An 18,841-nucleotide genomic window follows, 5' to 3' on the forward strand; every position below is an offset into this window, starting at 1 on the left:
CACGTGGTGAACAGCAATGCACTCAGAAGACCTAAATCCACAGAAAGCTATAACGTGTGCTCCAGAGCTGCACGCTGTCACCACGTGCTCATCGCGTTTCCAGATGAGGAAGAGTGAGGACGCCCGTTTGCTTCCCTGGGAGCCGCGGGGCACCAGCTTTTTTTTCTTTTTTTTGCGGTACGCGGGCCTCTCACTGCTTTGGCCTCTCCTGTTGTGGAGCACAGGCTCCGGACGCGCAGGCTCAGCGGCCATGGCTCATGGGCCCAGCCGCTCCGCGGCATGTGGGATCTTCCCGGACCGGGGCCCGAACCTGTGTCCCCTGCATCGGCAGGCAGACTCTCAACCACTGCGCCACCAGGGAAGCCCAGGGGCACCGGCTTTTAACCTGGTTTCACATGCAGAGCCGGCGTGAGTGCGTGGCCAGCTGCCTCAGCAAGAGGACCACTTTAGCTTTTTCGGTTTTGTTTTGACCGCATGCCCTGCCCCCTCCAGTGAGACATCCCTAGTGTAAAGGAAGACAGCATGGACTCTCTGTACAGTGTTCGAGATGCCATTAAGGCTGCCTATGTTTACTCTTGCTAAGCTGTCTACTCCTGAAAAACAAAAACTTTTCTGTAGCTGCTGCGCCTTGCAGAGGCCATGCCCAATGTTACACAAAGGAGAACTTTGGATGAGTTCATGATGACATGCTAAGCTGGTGGTCCAAACATCAAAATTAATTTGTCATTAATTGGGGGGACTGATTAAATACTAGCTTTAAAAATCTTGAACCTCTGAACATAGCAAATGCACCTGACTTTCTTCTAGGTTAACAAAGAAAGCAAGCAAGCAAACCAGGTGTGCTGGGGGAGGGTGCAGCAGGGAGAAGGCAGACACTTACCAGAGTCATGACGCCTAGTCTGTCCACTTCCCTTGCCGGGCTGTGCGGGGCCCTTCGAGGGGTGGGCCGCCCGCTGCTGGGAGGGGAAGAGCTGGCCCGAGAGGAAGCAGGGTACGGGGGGATGGAGCTCACTGATCGAAAACGACCAAGGCTGTCTAAGCTCCCACTGCCCACCCTGCTCTCAATCTCCTCCGCCCGCTGCTCCGTGTTCTCCTTTTCTTCTTGTATCAACCTGAAACAGAATAAAACCGTCACCTGCCTTTGTCAGAAAACAGAGGAACGTGTCTGGATAACAAATCTGGGTCTGTGTTCTGTGTTACGATTGACGACTTAGCACTGAGTTGCTTCCGATCATTCACGTTTGATTTTCCTTATTTACACTAAATTCTGATGGGGGCTGGGTGGCAACGCTCACTGCATAATGAGACATTTAAAATTTACAGCTTTTTTACAATATTTAAAATTTACAACCTTCCCTGTTGTTACAGCAAAGCAGCACACCTGTCTATCAATTTTTTCAACTGGAAATAGGGAACTCTGATATAATCAAAAAAGCAATTCACAAAGCAATGTGGAGTTTCTAAACACAAGTCTCTAGACCTGATGAAAATGCTGAGTTGATTTTTTTTTAAGGTTGAATTTGAACAAAAGTATTATTTCATAAAGTTCTCTACCAGCCTCATGTGAGTTTCTTTTTTTGTTTGTTTTTTGGGGTTTTTTTTGTTGTTGTTCCCCAACCAGGGATTGAACCCATGCCCCCTACAGTGGAAGGGCAGAGTCTTAACCACTGTACCACCAGGGAAGTCTCTCATGTGAGTTTCTGGATTCATGTCGACCACAGCTGCATTACTCTGGAATTCAAGGTTAATGTTCCTCTCCCCGAATGTGTACTGGATGGTTAAATAGCAGTCTAAATATCTGACTATGCAAATACAATTATTTTGATATTAAAATACCGGATCCTTGTCGTAACCTTTCCAATTTAAGTTCTGTTTATATATACTGAAAGTATTTTCTCATTTTTGATAAAAAGTCGATGGGCAGAATTTACCAGTTACATCAGGTCAACCTGTTGCATAAGGAAAAAATCATTTTTACCTGGCTACAAAAATAAAAGTATATTATCGTTTCACAGTTCCCGCAGGGATGGGGAAAGACAGTCTTTCAGAGCTCGTCTGGGTTCAAACATGGCTCACGAAGCAGTCTATGAAGTCAAAAGTGCAGGCAGCACAACCTACTTTTGCCGTTTATTCTGCGGCCTTTCCTCTCTGGCCCCCGTTCTCTGCAGGTGGGAACGGGCACCTCTGCCTGTGTTAATGTGACAAGAGCAAGCTGAGCAGCAACTCTGACCGGGTCTGCCACAGGGTCACCGGCCTGGGGCTGCTCTGCATGTGGACTTGGGACAGGAGGTGTGGCCATGGCAGATCTGACACCGGGCAGGCCTCAGGGTACCCGATCACACTGCCGCCCCCAGACCTAAGGCCTCCTGATCACTACAAGGCGTCCTCTGGATTCTATTCCCTGTTTTGCAAAGTAACTATTATAATTGCTACGACAGTTTCTGAAGAAAACATCTTAAATGTACTGATGAGACTAGAAAATACTCAAGCACACATCCTCTGACCCCTGTCTTACAAGAACCGATTTTCACATTATGTTAATTTAAAAGCAAATCGCAAGTCCCAGTGGGAGCCTGCCAACCCGAAAACCCCAGCTTTTCTGTTCCCGGTGGCTTTGGGACACACCACAGAATACGCGAGGCTCCAAGGGACCCACAAGAGGGCGACCTCTCCGTGCCGGAGGACGCACGGGCTGCAGGGGGGCATCACCTCGGGGCTCAGAGCTGGGGGGGACACAGCCGGCTGGCAGAGGCCGAATAAGGGTGTGCCCTCACTTTCTGCGGCACGCCCGCCAGCCCTGCCCCGGGAAAGGAATCCGGGGAGCCGACTCCGCCCCGACTCCCTGGTGCCATGTCTCCGCCCTGCACCCCGGACGGGCATGGCCTCGGCTCTCTGCACCCCGCCATCTCTCTCCAGGTGTGTCGGCAGCTTCCGGGGGCAGGGGCTGAACGCCTCACGCCTCTCCTCCCCCTTCCACGACATCTCACACAGTGTGCTGACCCCACAACTGTGGAGACAACGCCCTGCTTAACTGAGCTTTATAAGCAAGGGCAATCTCAGGACTTAAAATTCTTAAAACAGAACCGACGTACGTTTCCTTATTTATGGAACACTTAGGCTTTTCTAAGTAGCGACCACTCCTCGGAGACACCGTGTTTCCGGGAAGCCAGGCACGGGCACACGCACCGGATCTCTTTGTTGATGGCGTCCAGCTGCTCCTGAAGCATCATGGCCAGGGTCTGGGCATCGGCCTGCCCGCTGGGCGACAGCAGAGTGGCCGAGCTGAAAAGCGTGTCCCCGTCGCCGGCGCCGTCAGGCACGTCCGCGCCGCTCTCGAACGCCTGCGCCACGTGAGCCAGCACGCTGGCCTGCCGCGCGCGCTCCCAGTCCTGCTCGTCCAGGGTCTGCACCTGCGCACGAAAGGCCACGGTTCAGCAGCGACAGTCAGGGCAACTGCAGGCTACCAGCAACTTGAAACAACTTTACACAGAGACCCAGAAGACCTTGGAAAAATGGGTCACGCTTAGAAGCCACTGACATCTGTGAAGTGAGCAGTACTTAGGAAATGGGCAGGAAGAGAATCTATTTCTCAGACAGCCTGGCCACGTTCACTTCCTGGCCTGGACGGGAGGCAATTCTACGACGTTATTCGCAAGGCTGAGGCAACCGCATCAGAAACAAAAACCGAAAATTAAAAAAATTAATTCCGTGCCACCATCAGCCAGGCTGAAGGGAAGTAAACAAAAATCCCTCAGATCCAAAGCTGCCGGGGTCACCTCGGCTGCCATAGCTTTTACCAGCGCCACCACGCAACAGGGCTCTCAGAGGTCCCTTAGTCTCGTCTCCCAACACGCGCAGACAAGAGCAGCAGCAGAAGGGAGATGGGAGAGCCTGCCCCCGACAGCCCTCGGGGCGAGGGAGCTGCAGAGCAGCGGGGCTTTTCTAGGGAACTGCAACTCGCGTTGCAAGGATACCTCCGTGCTGAGCCCGGACGCCCTCTGCGCTGTCATCAGAACATGCACAGAAGAAGCGTGCTCGCTGGGGCCCTGCGCTGCCTCTCCTCTGGGGCCATCCCACACCCCTTCCCTCCCCAAACCTCCTCCCACTCCCCATCCCCACCTCCACGCTCAGCCCAGGGTCCTGCCTTCCGTTTGCCAGACACGACCTCAGAGTAACCACGGGGCAGCCTCTAGACGCAGGCTCCCCAGCCCCCTGCCCCTGGGGCCTGTGCCCACGCAATCCGTCTTCCGACCCTCCCCAGGGCCGGGCCACCCCCTTCAGCTGGTCCAGGATCACCTGCCATCACTCCTCCTTCCCTGTGGCTAATCCACGTCCTAGGGGCTCATTCCCAACAGCCTCAGGATGTCCACTCCCTCCTCTCTCCTTAAAAGCACACAGCAGGAACCACCGAACTCTCCCTCCAGGGCTCCTTCCAGCAACCACTGCGTTTCCCTGAAAGCGCCCAAGGGCAGCCTCTACGCCGCCCCTTCCCTCCTCCGTCTGTCTCCCACTCTCTGCAAGCAGGTGTGGCTCCAGGGGGCTCCGTGGAGCCCGCACGCCTAGGTCCCCTCCCCCACACTGCCCAGCAGAGCGCTGGAGCCTCTGACTCAGCAGCCCCACCCTCCCGGGCTACTCCTCACCCCCCCGCAGCCCTTTCTCAGCCTCCCGACCTCTGAATCCGGGGTGCCCCACGGCTCCATCCGTGGACCTCATCTCTCTCTCCACAGGCACCCACCGGGTGACCCTATCTGGCTCATGCCTTTAAATACCACCTGTATGCCCATGACCCCAAGTCTACCTCGAGTTGAGAGCTCTCCTGGGTCCTGGAACACCCAGCTGCCGACCTGTCCACCTGAACGGGACCAAGGCCCAGATCCCAGCCTCCCCCGACCCGGCTATCTCCCTCACAGCAGGAAACAGACCCCAGCCTTGAGCTGCTCCCGGACCGCGACCGCCCCCGCGCCCGTAGCCTACGTCCAGTGCACCGGCCCGTCTGGCTGGCACGACCATTACCTCCGAATGGCTACTTCCCCTCCCTTCCTCAGGTCTTTGCTCGAACGCCACCCTCCTGGAGACCCTCGCTGGCCACCCTGTTTAAAAATTATTATTCCCCTCCTTGTTTGGCAACTCGGGTACCCTTGGTTTCCTTTCCCTGCTTATTACCATCTGGCTGTGGTGACTGAAAAATACGTCCATGAATTCTTTAATCCTCCTCCCTTCAAGAGGCAGAGGGCAATTCCTCCCTGACCCCCGTGAGTGAGGGCAGGACTTCGCAGCTCACTCTAACGATCAGAACGCAGTGGAAGCAAAGGTGTGCAGCTTCCGGGACTGCGGCATGAAAGGGCTCTCCCCCGCTCTCTCTCGGAGGGAGTTCTGAGGAAAGCCAGCCCCATGAAGAGGTCCACACGGCAAGGACCGGGGCCCTCTCGCCAACAGCCAGGTGAGGGAGTCTGAAAGCATGCCACCCAGCCCCGGGGGAGCCTTCCGGTGGCAGTGACCTCAGGAGGCCCTGAGCAGGGCCCAGCCCACTAAGATGCTCCCACGTGCACACGAACTGTGGACTATTAAATGTTCACTGTGAAGCCACTGAGCTTTGCAGTGATTGGCTATGCAGCAGTAGATAAAGAATACACACAGCATGTTTTATTTTACTTTCCATTCACTGCTGCCTCTCTCTTCTCACTAGGGAGTGCGTGTTGGAGTGTGCGTGCGTGCAGGTATTTTGTCTGGTTTTTTTTTTGCGGTATGCGGGCCTCTCACTGTTGTGGCCTCTCCCGTTGCAGAGCACAGGCTCCGGACCCGCAGGCTCAGCGGCCATGGCTCACGGGCCCAGCCACTCCGCAACATGTGGGATCTTCCCGGACCGGGGCACAAACCCATGTCCCCTGCATCGGCAGGCAGACTCTCAACCACTGCGCCACCAGGGAAGCCCATTTTGTCTGTTTTTAATTCTCTGCTGGAGCCCTAGGTCTGAGGATGCCTGGCCCAAACTAGCTGCTCACTGAATATGGGAGCTCAAAATACAGAGACATATATAAAAATATATGCCGTGAAATGCACAAAAATATGAAGGCAGTTGAACTTCCAAATGAGAATTCTCACTACAAGATGATGAATGTGTGTATTCATTTACTCGTAAGGACGACCTCAAACCTGTGCTAATCAGCACTGTGCTGTGCCTTACAGTAGGTCACATGTTACCAAAATTTGTTCTTAAAAAAAAAAAAAAAGCTTGCCTTAAAAGTAAACTCTTAGTCAGAAAAAGGAGAACGGGGGTAGGGGAAGAGAGGAAGCAACCCATCAAGCTTTGTTTCAAGACAGTCTCCGAACCGCAGGGTGAGGAGGCCAGTATCTCACAGAGCGCTGGTCCCCGGGACAGGGGGCGGGGCTGGGCTGGGCGGGGCGGGGGGTGGGGGGCTTGCCTTGGAAGGCTCGTCGCGCAGCGCTGCCAGCCGGCCTTTCTGCGGGCGTCGCAACACCGCGCTGCTGCTGAAGGAGTCCGAGGGCCCGTCTGCCACGGGGAACCTGAAATCTGGGACGCTGCCCAAGTGGGGTCGGCTGAAACACGGGGGAAGAAAAAGGTCATTATTAGGAGGAAAGTGACCTCACTTTGTTGGCCAAGCCGGAACCTGTCAACTTGGAAACTGAGTGATGTCACAGGAGAAGGTCGCCCAGGAGGGCACCGCTCGCCCGCTCCAACAGCACCCTGCCGCCTGCCCCACCACATCCGGGAAAGCCAGCGCGGACACGAGGACATGCCAGTGACAGGGACGGCACCCAGCTGTCTGCGGCGCCCAGGGGTCTGTGGTCCACCTGGGAACCCGCCCTCAGGTCAGGGCGCTGGGCCCGGCACCTGCCCTGCTTTTTCCTTGACATCCACACCTCCCCTCTGGCCTTCAGCTGTTCTCTCCTTTCCTGTTTGGGCCAAGATGCCCAGTGTGAAGCCCATCAATCATAAACATTCCTCTACCTGGAACACCGTCTACACCGCTCACAGCGCCTCAGACAAACCCGCAGCAGAAACCCCTCTGAACCACGGCTTAGAGCTTAGATGGACTGGTGTTTCCGAATCAAAAGCAGAGTGCTGGGTGTAATTACATTAACGATCAAGACGCTAGGCTGAAGAAGTCCCAGAACAGGTGGTTGGGGCCCTGAGCATGACGACAGAAACTGGGCGTGGGTGTCAGGAGACACCCCGGTCAGCGGAGGCGCGGCCCAGCCTTGACCATGGGCCCACCTGCACTGCGGGCCCAGCCCAGGAGCTGCTCGGCCCTTGTCTCTGGGAAGAAGGGTGGCGCCTTCATTCGCAGGAGCCCTGAAATCCAGGAAACAGACCCCACTCCCCTGAGGAGAGTAAAGCTCTCCTCACACCCTCTGCAGAGCGGGCCAGGACCACGTGCTAGCTCAGCCTCCTCTGGTTCACCCACTGCTCGACGTTTTTAAAAGAAATGTCTTCCCAACAAACACATGAAAGAATGCTCAACATCATTAATCATTAGAGAAATGCAAGTCAAAACTACAGTGAGATATCATCTCACACCAGTCAGAATGGCCATCATCAAAAAATCTAGAAACAATAAATGCTGGAGAGGGTGTGGAGAAAAGGGAACCCTCTTACACTGTTGGTGGGAATGTAAATTGATACAGACACTATGGAGCACAGTATGGAGGTTCCTTAAAAAACTACAAATAGAACTACCATACGACCCAGCAATCCCACTACTGGGCATATACCCTAAGAAAACCATAATTCAAAAAGAGTCATGTACCAAAATGTTCATTGCAGCTCTATTTACAATAGCCAGGAGATGGAAACAACCTAAGTGTCCATCATTGGATGAATGGATAAAGAAGATGTGGCATATATATACAATGGAACATTACTCAGCCATAAAAAGAAATGAAATTGAGCTATTTGTAATGAGGTGGATAGACCTAGAGTCTGTCATACAGAATGAAGTCAGAAAGAGAAAGACAAATACCACATGCTAACACATATATATGGAATTTAAGGGAAAAAAATGTCATGAAGAACCTAGGGGTAAGACAGGAATAAAGACACAGACCTACTGGAGAACGGACTTGAGGATGTGGGGAGGGGGAAGGGTAAGCTGGGACAAAGCGAGAGAGCGGCATGGACATATATACACTAACAAACGTAAGGTAGATAGCTAGTGGGAAGCAGCCACATAGCACAGGGAGATCAGCTCAGTGCTTTGTGACCACCTAGAGGGGTGGGATAGGGAGGGTGGGAGGGAGGGAGACGCAAGAGGGAAGAGATATGGGAACATATGTATATGTATAACTGATTCACTTTGTTATAAAGCAGAAACTAACACACCATTGTAAAGCAATTATACTCCAATAAAGATGTAAAAAAAAAAAAAAAAAAAAAGAAATGTTTTCAAGTGTTGCATAGGATTTATCCCTTGTTTGCAGGAGATCAAAGTCTGGAATCTCCCTTGAACCACAACCGTCTCCCCTTCCCCTCTGGCCTCATGCCTAAGGAAACTGCTCCTTCTTTCTCAGCATGACCTCTACCCAACTGCTTGGGGGCCACAGCACGCTTCAAAATCGGGTGAAAGCTACGACACAAAATCCCGTACGTGCTTTTGGTGGCTGGCGGATCCTCTGAAGTCCACAAACGCCCCCGGGTTCTGTCGCCCCGCAGCAGTCATTTCCCAGTCTCCTTACGGAGCCCAGCCACCATCTTTGTCCCCCACTTGTCAACAGAGGCTGGCTTTCCTCCCAGAAGATCTCAGAGACAAGGTGACTGATTTCACTGTGAAGTCCTGCCAAACAAGCCGAGCCTGCCCTGCCCACGAGCCATCTTTTCAGTCCCCCCTCCGCACCCCGAGGCCCCCCTCCCCACCTGCTGTGATCCCAACCACCTCTCTGCTAAGCCACTTGACATTACACCTCGAGAACTGCCTCCTTGAAACGTCCCCTCCCGCAGTACCCAGCCCCTCCAGCCCACTGTCTTCAGAGCACAGATTTCGCCTACAGCCCCCACCGTGCCATCAGAGCACGGAGGCCCCCCTCCGCCCCCCTGCGCCATCAGAGCAGAGCCCCCCCTGCCCCCCTGAGCCATCAGAGCACAGAGCCCCCCCCACCCTCTGCGCCATCAGAGCACAGAGCCCCCCTCCCGCCCCCCTGCACCATCAGAGCACAGAGCCCCCCCACTCCACCCCCCTGCGCCATCAGAGCACAGAGCCCCCCTCCCGCCCCCTGCGTCATCAGAGCACAGAGCCCCCTCCCGCCGCCCCCCTGCGCCATCAGAGCACAGAGCCCCCCTCCCGCCCCCCTGCACCATCAGAGCACAGAGCTCCCCCACTCCACCCCCCTGCGCCATCAGAGCACAGAGTCCCCCTCCCGCCCCCTGCGCCGTCAGAGCACAGAGCCCCCCCATTCCAGCCCCCTGCGCCATCAGAGCAGAGCCCCCCTCCCGCCCCCCTGCACCATCAGAGCACAGAGCCTCTCCCCCCGCCGCCCCCCCTGCGCCGTCAGAGCACAGAGCCCCCTCCTGCCACCCCCCAGCGCCATCAGAGCACAGAACCCCCCTCCCGCCCCCCTGCACCATCAGAGCACAGAGCCTCTCCCCCCACCGCCCCCCTGCGCCATCAGAGCACCGAGCCTCTCCCCCCACCGCCCCCCTGCGCCGTCAGAGCACAGACCCCCTCCCGCCGCCCCCCTGCGTCATCAGAGCACGGAGCCCCCCTCCCGCCCCCCTGCGCCATCAGAGCAAGAGCTGCTTCCTCGTCCTTGACTTTCACTGTCACACATGGCTCTGGTGACCATGCCCAAGGCTTTTCCACTGAAAACCCCCGCAACTGTGCCAGCCCTTCGCTTCTGGCACCTGCGCCCCCTTCATCACTCAAACTCCCAAAAGAGTAACAGGCTGTGTCCACCTCCTCCTCCAGGTACCCGCACCGTCCTCACACGCACCTCATCTACCCCGTGAGTAGGGCTCTGCCTCCACCTCTGACCTCACCCTAGAGGACCTTAGCCAGCAAGTCCAGCAATGCCGCTGTCCCGATCTCCCTCCACCCCCCCACCCCCCACCGTCCGTAAGCTCACACACTCTCCTTGAAATTCTACCCCCCGGTGGTTCTGGAGACAGGGAAAGTTTCTGGCTCTGTCTCTATCTTCCTTGATTTCTCTTTTTTTCTAGGAGGTTCTGCAAGGACCCTAGACCCTGACGGTCCCCTACGTTTGCAAATGCTGCAATATCTGTATAGGCTCCGAACTGTCTCCTAAATCACGATTCAAGCAGGAGTCTCTTTCCTACAGATGGATGAATGTCACCAGTTAAGCTCTTCAATAACTTTTGCTAAAGTTTAACTCTCACTTGATGATCATTTTCCACAAAGAAAGCAAAGAAAAATTTAAATAGCTTAAAAAGAATTATCGCCCCTATAATGACAAGTAAGAAAAAAATCAGGATGCTGAGTCATTTGCTCAACTCACTCACAAGCCAGGTGGTTCCTCCCACGGCAGCCAACGCCAAGTCATGTCTCAATACATTTTAAAATGACTGCAAGTCACTAACCTTCTGCGATTCTTAAGAAACATCAGTGTCACAGTCTGTCAGGTCCCTCAAATGAATACACCCAAATATTAACGAGCCACCACCCTCCTTCCAAACCGCCTCCTGTGGTTTTGAGTCTTGTCAGTAATGTGACTGCCACTCTCCTAGGTACCGAGTTCTAACCTTAGGAATGATATTCTACTCTTTCTTCCCTCTAGCCTGCCACTAAGCTACAGGCTCCTGGAGGCGCGACCACGAGCTATACCCACCCAGTCATACTGTCCACGCAGCCATGACACGCCCTTGTATACACACGACAGTGCTGAGCAGAGCTGTGACCTGGGGAACGTCCTACCTGTGGTGTAGGGGAGCCCCTCTCAGCCCCGTCTGGTCCAGTTCAGCTCTCAAGGCTTCCAGGGTTAGTACGAGCTGATCCTACAAAACAGCAAATGGCATAACACGTGTTGCTTCCAGGATATAAAATGACTTGCATCAAAATGTGCTCAAATGCTGAACAAAACCGTAACAGGTTACATTAGCAGTTATAAAATCCAAACATTTTAATTCTGAGAAAATGTTCTCCAAGAGTCCTATAGCAAACATAAACGCTCAGACCAGTATTAACTTTATAAGCTGTAGTGAACAAAAAGTTACATCTTGGTTGTAGAAAAGCTCTCAGAAGAGAAACGCCAAGCCATTAACAATAATGAATTCTGAGACAAGCTGTACTTGGGGCAGGGGTGGGGGACACACACGCAGGATTCACTCTCCATCGCACTCGCTCCTCTGTATTGCTTTCAGCTGTCTACACCAAGCACACATCCACTCATGTGCCACCCCTACTCCCAACGCCACTTCCTCACAGGGCAAAGCGACAAGGCAGACTGCCAGAGTTTCTGAGTCAACGGACAGCCTTCCTGCTCTGCGCTGTGGGCCACAGCTGCCACTCACCTCATGTGGCTACTGAGCGCCTGGGACGGGCCACCCCAAAGCGCCAAGTGCTGTGACCAGAAACCACACCGCAGGTTTCAAAGACTCAGGTGGAGAGAAGAACGTAAAGCAGCTCATTCGTTTTTAGAGCAATTATACGATAAGATAACATTCTGATTACATAGGGTAGAACACAATACAATTAACTTCACCTGTTTCTTTCTACTGTTTTAAATGTGGCTACTAGGAAATGTTAGATTACACATGTGGCTCTTATTATCTTTCTGATGGACGGCACTGTTCCAGATGAAAGGCTCCTGCTTTGTTTCAGCTTTCAGATGAACCCAGAAAGGACTCAGAATTCTGAAGCACACACACCTGCTGGACTCTAAATCCATGTAAAACGCAAACGCCTTCAACACACAAATCCCGGAGTGCTATATATGTTGCAGCAGTGGACTAGCCATAAAGAAAATGTAACTCAACTTCTGCTGAACAGCTGTAATAATTATAGTAACAGTGAACCCAGCTCAATTCAGCTCTTAACAGATTTCTAAACAATCTAGAGATTGAAGCACCTTATCATGTTGCATTTCTTCTAATTGCTTTTTTGCATTTTCAACTTCTCGTAGGAGGGAATTCTGAAAAAGATATAAATAGCCTTTTAGTGTTAATTCTTAAAAATGTTCCACGTACTATAGGACGGCTACAGTTCTGTCTGAAACAGTGAAGCACCGCAGGAAGGAATGGGCCACATGAACATACTAATGGGCAGATCACACTCCCAGGGCGAACTGCGAGCCACGAGGCCAGATGACACCTTTTAATCATAACCTGTACATATAAAATTTCCTTCTTCACCGACTGATTTTCTAGATGTAAGGAGGTCAAGTTCATGGGGTAAGTTAAACTGGTTTATACCGGCTTTCAGCTTTTGCAGTTCAGTGGTCACTCGGGAAACCGGCACAAGTTTCACATGCAAAATTCAAATCTGAGACAAAAATAGTCCTACCTTAAGGCCGGCCCGCAGATCAGGGAGGAAGTGAGGTAACTGCCCTATGTGGTCTCTAGTAATGCATTTCATCGTGGGTTTTGTGTAAAATGAAACGTGCCACATAATTAGTGGTAACCACTGGTCTCTCCCAAACAAGCATCAGCCCAGGTGCCAATCTCAGGGAAGATTCTTGGGCCTCATCTCTAGGGCACTGGTGCAGTCGGGACAGGTTTTTTATCAAACCCGAACCAAAGTGTCGCCCATCAGAGCTTCTCTGACATAGATTCTCGGCTACTCCTTTACTCTGGTTACAGCTACAGTAGTTCCATGATGAGCAGCAAGAGTCCAGGCTTAGACATTTTCCAAACCAAATGAAAAGAGAGAAGGCTGGAGTTGGAATATGAGAACGCTTGTTTTTAGATGGTTAAATCTTTTATATTACATCACACACAAGAGACAGAAATAAACCTCTAATACAAGAGCAATGAAGGGGTGAGGGTGGACCTAGAAAATTCTGGCGCAGGGGCTGATAAACTCGGCCCGCCAGTGGCACACAACCACGTCCATTCCTTTACGGATTGCCTGTGGCTGCTTTCATGCTACTTAACTGATCAGCATGAACTTCTTCTACTCAATTACTCACGACTGGTAAACGCCTAAGATATTTACTGCGTGGCTGGCCCGCTATGGAAACAGTTCTCTAACTCTTGTTCTGGAGAGTAAGAATGACAGGCAATTTCCCACACGCACAGCCTGGGCGAGGACGTAGCCCCTGGCGCCCCTTTTGCAAAGGGGCCTTCGGGGACGGTGTGCGAGCGCACCTTGTCTTCCAGAGCTGCCATTCTCTCTTTAAGATGAAGCTGAAGCCGCTCGTTGGATTCTGAAAGCAGCTTGTCAACAGTGTCTGATAAACGTTTATTGTGTTCTTCGTTCATTTTTTCTCTCTGCCTTGCCTAAAATAAGAAAAACAAAAACTTACAAACTTCAAGAACAAGTATGGTCATTATTTTAAAAGCGCCAAGGAGCGATGACATGACTGGCCTATGCCCTGGCTCCCCAGGCTGCCCCTCCCACTGCCATCTCCGGTGGACTCTGCACCGTCACCAGAACCGACTGGATCACCAGAGCTGACTGCAGGTGCAGAGAAAGGTCCCTCCCACTGCTTCTGTTCCACAAAGCACCCAGGGGGCCTCATTAGTGTCACCAACCATTAACTGTCTGATGGACTCAAGGAGCAGATTTACACGCAGAAAACAAGCACATTTTAAAGGGGATCAGCTTACACACACACTGGAGGGGGAACTTCCCAGCATGTAAACAGAAGCTTGAATCTGGATTAAGGGGGTAAAATGAATTCAACTTATAAAGCAAAAGGTAAAAAATTTCATTTTGGGAAAAAAAACAGTGGAGACAGACTTTCACATGTTTTTCTTTATACTCTTAACATCACCTGAATTCTTTGTAATGATAATTTATACTAAAAAACTAGAAATAATTACCGCAAGTAATTTTGAAATGTAATAAAATTGGTAAGTCTGTGTTCTATAAAACTAGCATCAACTTCATGGTTTCAAAAGCTTATTTTCACCCCACACCCTGAATGAACACAGAAGAAAAGTGGAGGGGACAGAAAGTGCTGACAGGCAGCACACATCAGGGCAGGTCCCCTCGGCGGGTCTCCCTGTTCTCCTAGGTTGTTGGAAGCACTAAATACAAAGCGCTCAGAATCACGCCCAAAACACAGCGACCACCACCACCTAGAAGAGGCCCAGCTCACCGTACGATAAGGCTGTCAGCATCCAAATTAAAAAAAAAAAAAAGTATTTATTTATTTTTGGCTGTGTTGGGTCTGTTGCTGCGCGCGGGCTTTCTCTAGTCGCGGTGAGCGGGGGCTACTCTCGGTTGCGGTGCGCGGGCTTCTCACTGCGGTGGCTCCTCTTGTTGCGGAGCACGGGCTTCAGTAGTTGTGGCACGTGGGCTCAGTAGTTGTGGCTCGCGGGCTCTAGAGCGCAGGCTCAGTAGTTGTAGCGCAAGGGCTTAGCTGCTCTGCGGCATGTGGGATCTTCCCGGACCAGGGCTCGAACCCACGTCCCCTGCACTAGCAGGTGGGTTCTTAACCACTGTGCCACCAGGGAAGTCCCTCAAATATTTTTAAAGCAAAACCACTTAAAAGTTTGCTTTGAATTGCCTTAGTCATAAACTGCATCCCTATTGCAACGAGTTCTGGAAGTAATGAAGTGCACCCCTCAAGCGGTCAGAGTCCAATTCTCCGCCTAAGAGGGGAGGGCGCATGCCTGTGTCGGGGGCAGGGGCGCCTGGCATGCAGATCTCTTGATGGGAGGCAGACGCTTTCCTTCCTGGAAGCTCACATTTGATGCTCTGCAGTCCAGGCCCAGGAACGCCGCTTTCTGGTGGTGACAATACTGATGTCGCACGCCTGGACCTGGGGCCACCACTCGCTCTATTTCCTGGAGGTTCCATCTCGCCGTGTGACCAAATCTTCCAGGAAAGCTCCCTCAGGACTCAGCTGATGTGAGCCTCCACCACCACGCTTTCCCGAGGCTCCTTTTTACCCCATCTCCGAGCACAGGAGTTTTCCTCCTGCTCAGGAACGGCCATCCCTACGTCTACCTTTGTGTCTGGAACAATACTTTGGGGTTCAGGACAGCGATCAGGCCCGTGACCGGAATCTGGGACTCCAGTGCCACACCCCAGGCAAGCAGACCCAACGCCTAGGACGCTGTGCCTTAAGTGGCATGGGCACCCCGGGCTGGCACCTCAGGCTTGTTTGAGGGAGGCCCGTAAGGTCCCACCTGTACCTGGAGCAGCTCCCGCAATAGGCTGGTCAGAGCGGCAGGCGGCCTCCTCCCCCCTACACACCGCCTGCGGGCAAGCACGTGGTGGGTGCGCCAATCAGCAGACAGCGCGCAGATGAGGCCGCACACTGAGTGCACACGGCGGTGGGGGGGGGAGCAGCCCCAGGCCCGGCCCGGCGCTCGGCCTCTCTGCCCGGACACGTACCCGCTGCAGCTCCTGGTGCTTCTCCTCCAACTGGGCCTCCATCTGGCGCAGCCTCTCCTCGATGTTGCCGTGTCTCTCCTCGGCCTGCCAGCAAAGGATGGTGTCAGTTCAGCTCACAGTTGCCCTTTCCTGACAACACGCGGGGTACGACTGCAGCAGCAACAAGCAGGACGTGCTGTGCGTGGACTACGCACCCCGTGCTCAGTGGAAGGCAGGCGCTGACACCTGCTCGCACGTCCTGCGTGGCCCCATGCGTGACCCCGGGAGGCAATTCACCCTCTCGGGCAGATGACTGAGGCGTGACGGGCGCTGGCGATCGACTTGTGAGAGTAGCTGTGCTCCCCCACCCCAGGTCCCACACCCGGGGGCTGTGTTTCGCCCCAGCCTCAGACTGCTCTGGGTGAGTCAGCACAGGAAGCAGGAAGCGGCAAGCACAGTCAAGAGCGATGTACACGTTCTACCTTCCTAATCTGGGAGGTAAGTTCGAACAGTTTAGCTTCCTTAGTGGCCGAGTTTCCAGCAGACAAAAGGTCAGACTACAAGGCCAACCAGGGACAGGAGAGATGACAGGGGAGAAAAGAAACCGAGACTTTAAATGCAGATCATGAAGGAAAAGGAGCGCTTCTGTTACAGCTGTTAGCAATGAACTTGCTCTAAGGAAGGTCTGCGAGCACCTGACGCCATCTGCCCACCCCGGGTCTGTCCAGCCCCCTCAGCAGCTCACTAAGCTCCAGGCAGGCAACACAGAACTCCTGACGGATGCACCAGGGCCTCTGGGCCTGGCCAGCGCCTACTGGCAGTGCAGGACCATATGCCTGAAAGACTGGGCCGGTGGCCGGTTGTGCGCTTCCTCCCCGCCGTGTGGACGAGCCGCCCCCAGCGCCGCTGCGTCACTGGGACACCCCCTCTCACCTGCCGGCTCTCCAGGGACGGGGAGGCTGTGAGGGCAGGGACCGGGCCTGGCACATGCCCCACCATGATGTGTTGAACCAGTGAATGAATAAAGACTCAAAAACTTGTTTACTACGAAGTTACTTTGGCGGTCTTCGACAGAGAATGGGATTTTCCTACTTCTGAGAAAAACTACCCTGCTCTTCCCCAAAGCTTCTGCCCTAACCTTGGAGCTGCTGACTTGAGTAGCTCCAAGCAGCAGTGACTCTGAGCTGAAGCACCCTGGGGACACACAGAACACATCTGACAAAACTGGAGGGAAAAGAATGTGGGGATGACACGAAAGCAGGGATAATGTCTGACATTCAAACTTGCTCCAGTCTCAGACAGTACAGCACTGAAAACAAGTCTGAGCTGCTTGGTGGATTTAGGGGCGCTGACAAGACCACAACGATAAGGCACGTGAACAAATCACCCTCAACACCCAACTCCGGCGTCTGCCCCACAAGGAGACCCAGGGCAGCACCTTGGAGAGCGCGGCCACCCGCTGGGCCAGCTCCGCCTCCACCTCGGGGAGGGTCTCCGCTCTCCGCAGGGTCTGCTGCAGCTTCTGCTCCGCCAGCTCCAGGCGCTCTTGCAACTGGCGGTTTTTATCCTCAGTCTACAAAATGAGAGCAAAGCGTCAACACGGGCGAATGGTTCAGCCATTTCCGTTTTCAATCGTCTAATAAGTCCGTTCCGAGGGGGGCACAGCTGTTTTGCCAGCTGCCTCACAGTGAAGTTTTTCTTTCTGTGAAGAGCGCACACCCACTTTCTTGGGCTTGACTTCAACGTGCAAAACACCTCTTGCCAAAAGTATCTGCTCTTCCTAAATACCTCCAAAGAAGTCTTAAAACACACACACACACACACACACACACACACACACAAGTTCCTATACATGAAAGCAAACCCGTTTTCGGTAGGAGCTTATTTATTCTTATTGACAAGTTAAGGAAAGAAGGGTTCAGTACTAACCCTTCTTAAAACATCATCAGAATCATCATTTGAAGGGAACCTTACTGACAACAGGCTGCCACGGGCATGTAAGCCAAAATACAGCGTTCATCTCCTTTGAAATCCAGACCTGCTAAGAGTGGGCCTAAGGGAACACTGGTCAAGTTTTAGCTTTGTAAACGTAGGGTCATTCTTTTAGAAAATCCTCTTACTCTGAAAAATTTTCAATGTAGAAAATTTAGACAGATTTTTCTTTCTTTAGAAAAGGGAACATGTTAAATCATCTGTAAGCTCAGCTCCTGAGAGGCTAACGCTTGTTTCTGTGCAGCTCTCTTGTTTTCTGTGTGCATATATCTCTACGCACATATACAAACAACAGGTTATGCTTCAAAACCCTCAGAAAATAACAGCGCATGGTACGTAGTATTTTCTGATCTGCCTGTTAAAGTCATTATTTTGAACATTTTAATGCTCTTAATTAGCATTCCACACCGTAAGTTTTAATGGCTTTCTAGTATTTTATTTTTATTTTGGGGCCAATGATACACTTTATAACACACCAAACAAACTCACTTTGTTTTCCAGAAGCCAGGTTTGGTTTCCCTAGTTAACTCTTGGTTATCTGAGACCACACGGAAACAGGAGCAAGTGAGGCGAACCGAACCACAGGAGGCACAGACCTTACTACTCAGACTGCGTCTCTCAATCTGCCATTTACCACACTGACCCCAGTTACCAACAGGCAGCCAGCTGCCTTGAAGTTCTTTGCCACTCTCTGCTCTTTTGGTAAAAATGCTAACAGGCAACAAGAGTCAGGAGTGCAGCTCCACAAAATGGCTGAACCAAATCCTAAAAAATGAAAACCTGTAAATTGCAGTCACCCACAATTTTTTTTAAATTTATCTTATTCTAGTACAGTTGATCTACAATGTACACCACACTTCTGAACATAATACTCTAAGATCATAAAAACTTTACCCTGGGACTTGATTTCCAACATGGAAGTCACAGGAAAAGGTCTTCCCCCCTTCATTAGTAAGTAATTAATAAAAGCCAGACAAAATTCGATAAAAACCACTACCTGTCGATGCATAGACTCCTTATTTGCAATTTCATTTTCCAGTTTATCGTTGAGGTCGTGCACAGAGGTGGCTTCACGCTGTGCTGCGAGGTAGCGTTTCTCGAGAGTAGTGACTCTCTCTTCCATGTCTTCCTTCTGGGCCATGGCCTATGTCGGGCATTTCAGAGGGAGAGAAGGGAAGTAACCAATACATAACAGATGGGTGTACTCAGAGAGAGAACAAACTGGGCTCAATCGTAAGTTTCAAATCAAATATAAAATTACTGTCCTCAAAATTAAATTGACAGACATGCCAGTTTTCTCCGATGTGAATGAAAACGCACCTACCTCAAAGATCATAAATATTCCCCAAGTAATTAGCACTCATCTGTCTTTTTTATTTATTTTTTAAATATTTATT

At 52.1% G+C, this 18,841-nt stretch overlaps 1 protein-coding gene across 12 annotated transcripts in view; it reads right to left on the reverse strand.

Annotated features, from left to right (window-relative positions):
* Nucleotides 1–18,841, reverse strand: part of PPFIA1 (PTPRF interacting protein alpha 1) — a 100,528-nt gene that overhangs the window by 29,965 nt on the left and 51,722 nt on the right. For 11 of the 12 annotated variants that reach the window (XM_049713026.1, XM_049713031.1, XM_004278052.4 and 8 more), the window contains 9 exons: nt 18,442–18,588; nt 16,891–17,025; nt 15,474–15,557; nt 13,274–13,405; nt 12,037–12,099; nt 10,884–10,963; nt 6,423–6,558; nt 3,187–3,410; nt 881–1,112 (listed from right to left, as the gene is read on the reverse strand). In XM_049713026.1, the coding sequence (XP_049568983.1) occupies nt 881–1,112; nt 3,187–3,410; nt 6,423–6,558; nt 10,884–10,963; nt 12,037–12,099; nt 13,274–13,405; nt 15,474–15,557; nt 16,891–17,025; nt 18,442–18,588 (1,233 nt within the window). Of the gene's footprint in view, nt 1–880; nt 1,113–3,186; nt 3,411–6,422; nt 6,559–10,883; nt 10,964–12,036; nt 12,100–13,273; nt 13,406–15,473; nt 15,558–15,934; nt 16,010–16,890; nt 17,026–18,441; nt 18,589–18,841 lie in introns of all 12 variants that reach the window. The other variant, XM_033402495.2, reaches the window with a different exon arrangement.

The sequence above is a fragment of the Orcinus orca genome, chromosome 8 (genome assembly GCF_937001465.1).
Source record: "Orcinus orca chromosome 8, mOrcOrc1.1, whole genome shotgun sequence".
In the NCBI taxonomy this organism is placed as follows: domain Eukaryota; kingdom Metazoa; phylum Chordata; class Mammalia; order Artiodactyla; family Delphinidae; genus Orcinus; species Orcinus orca.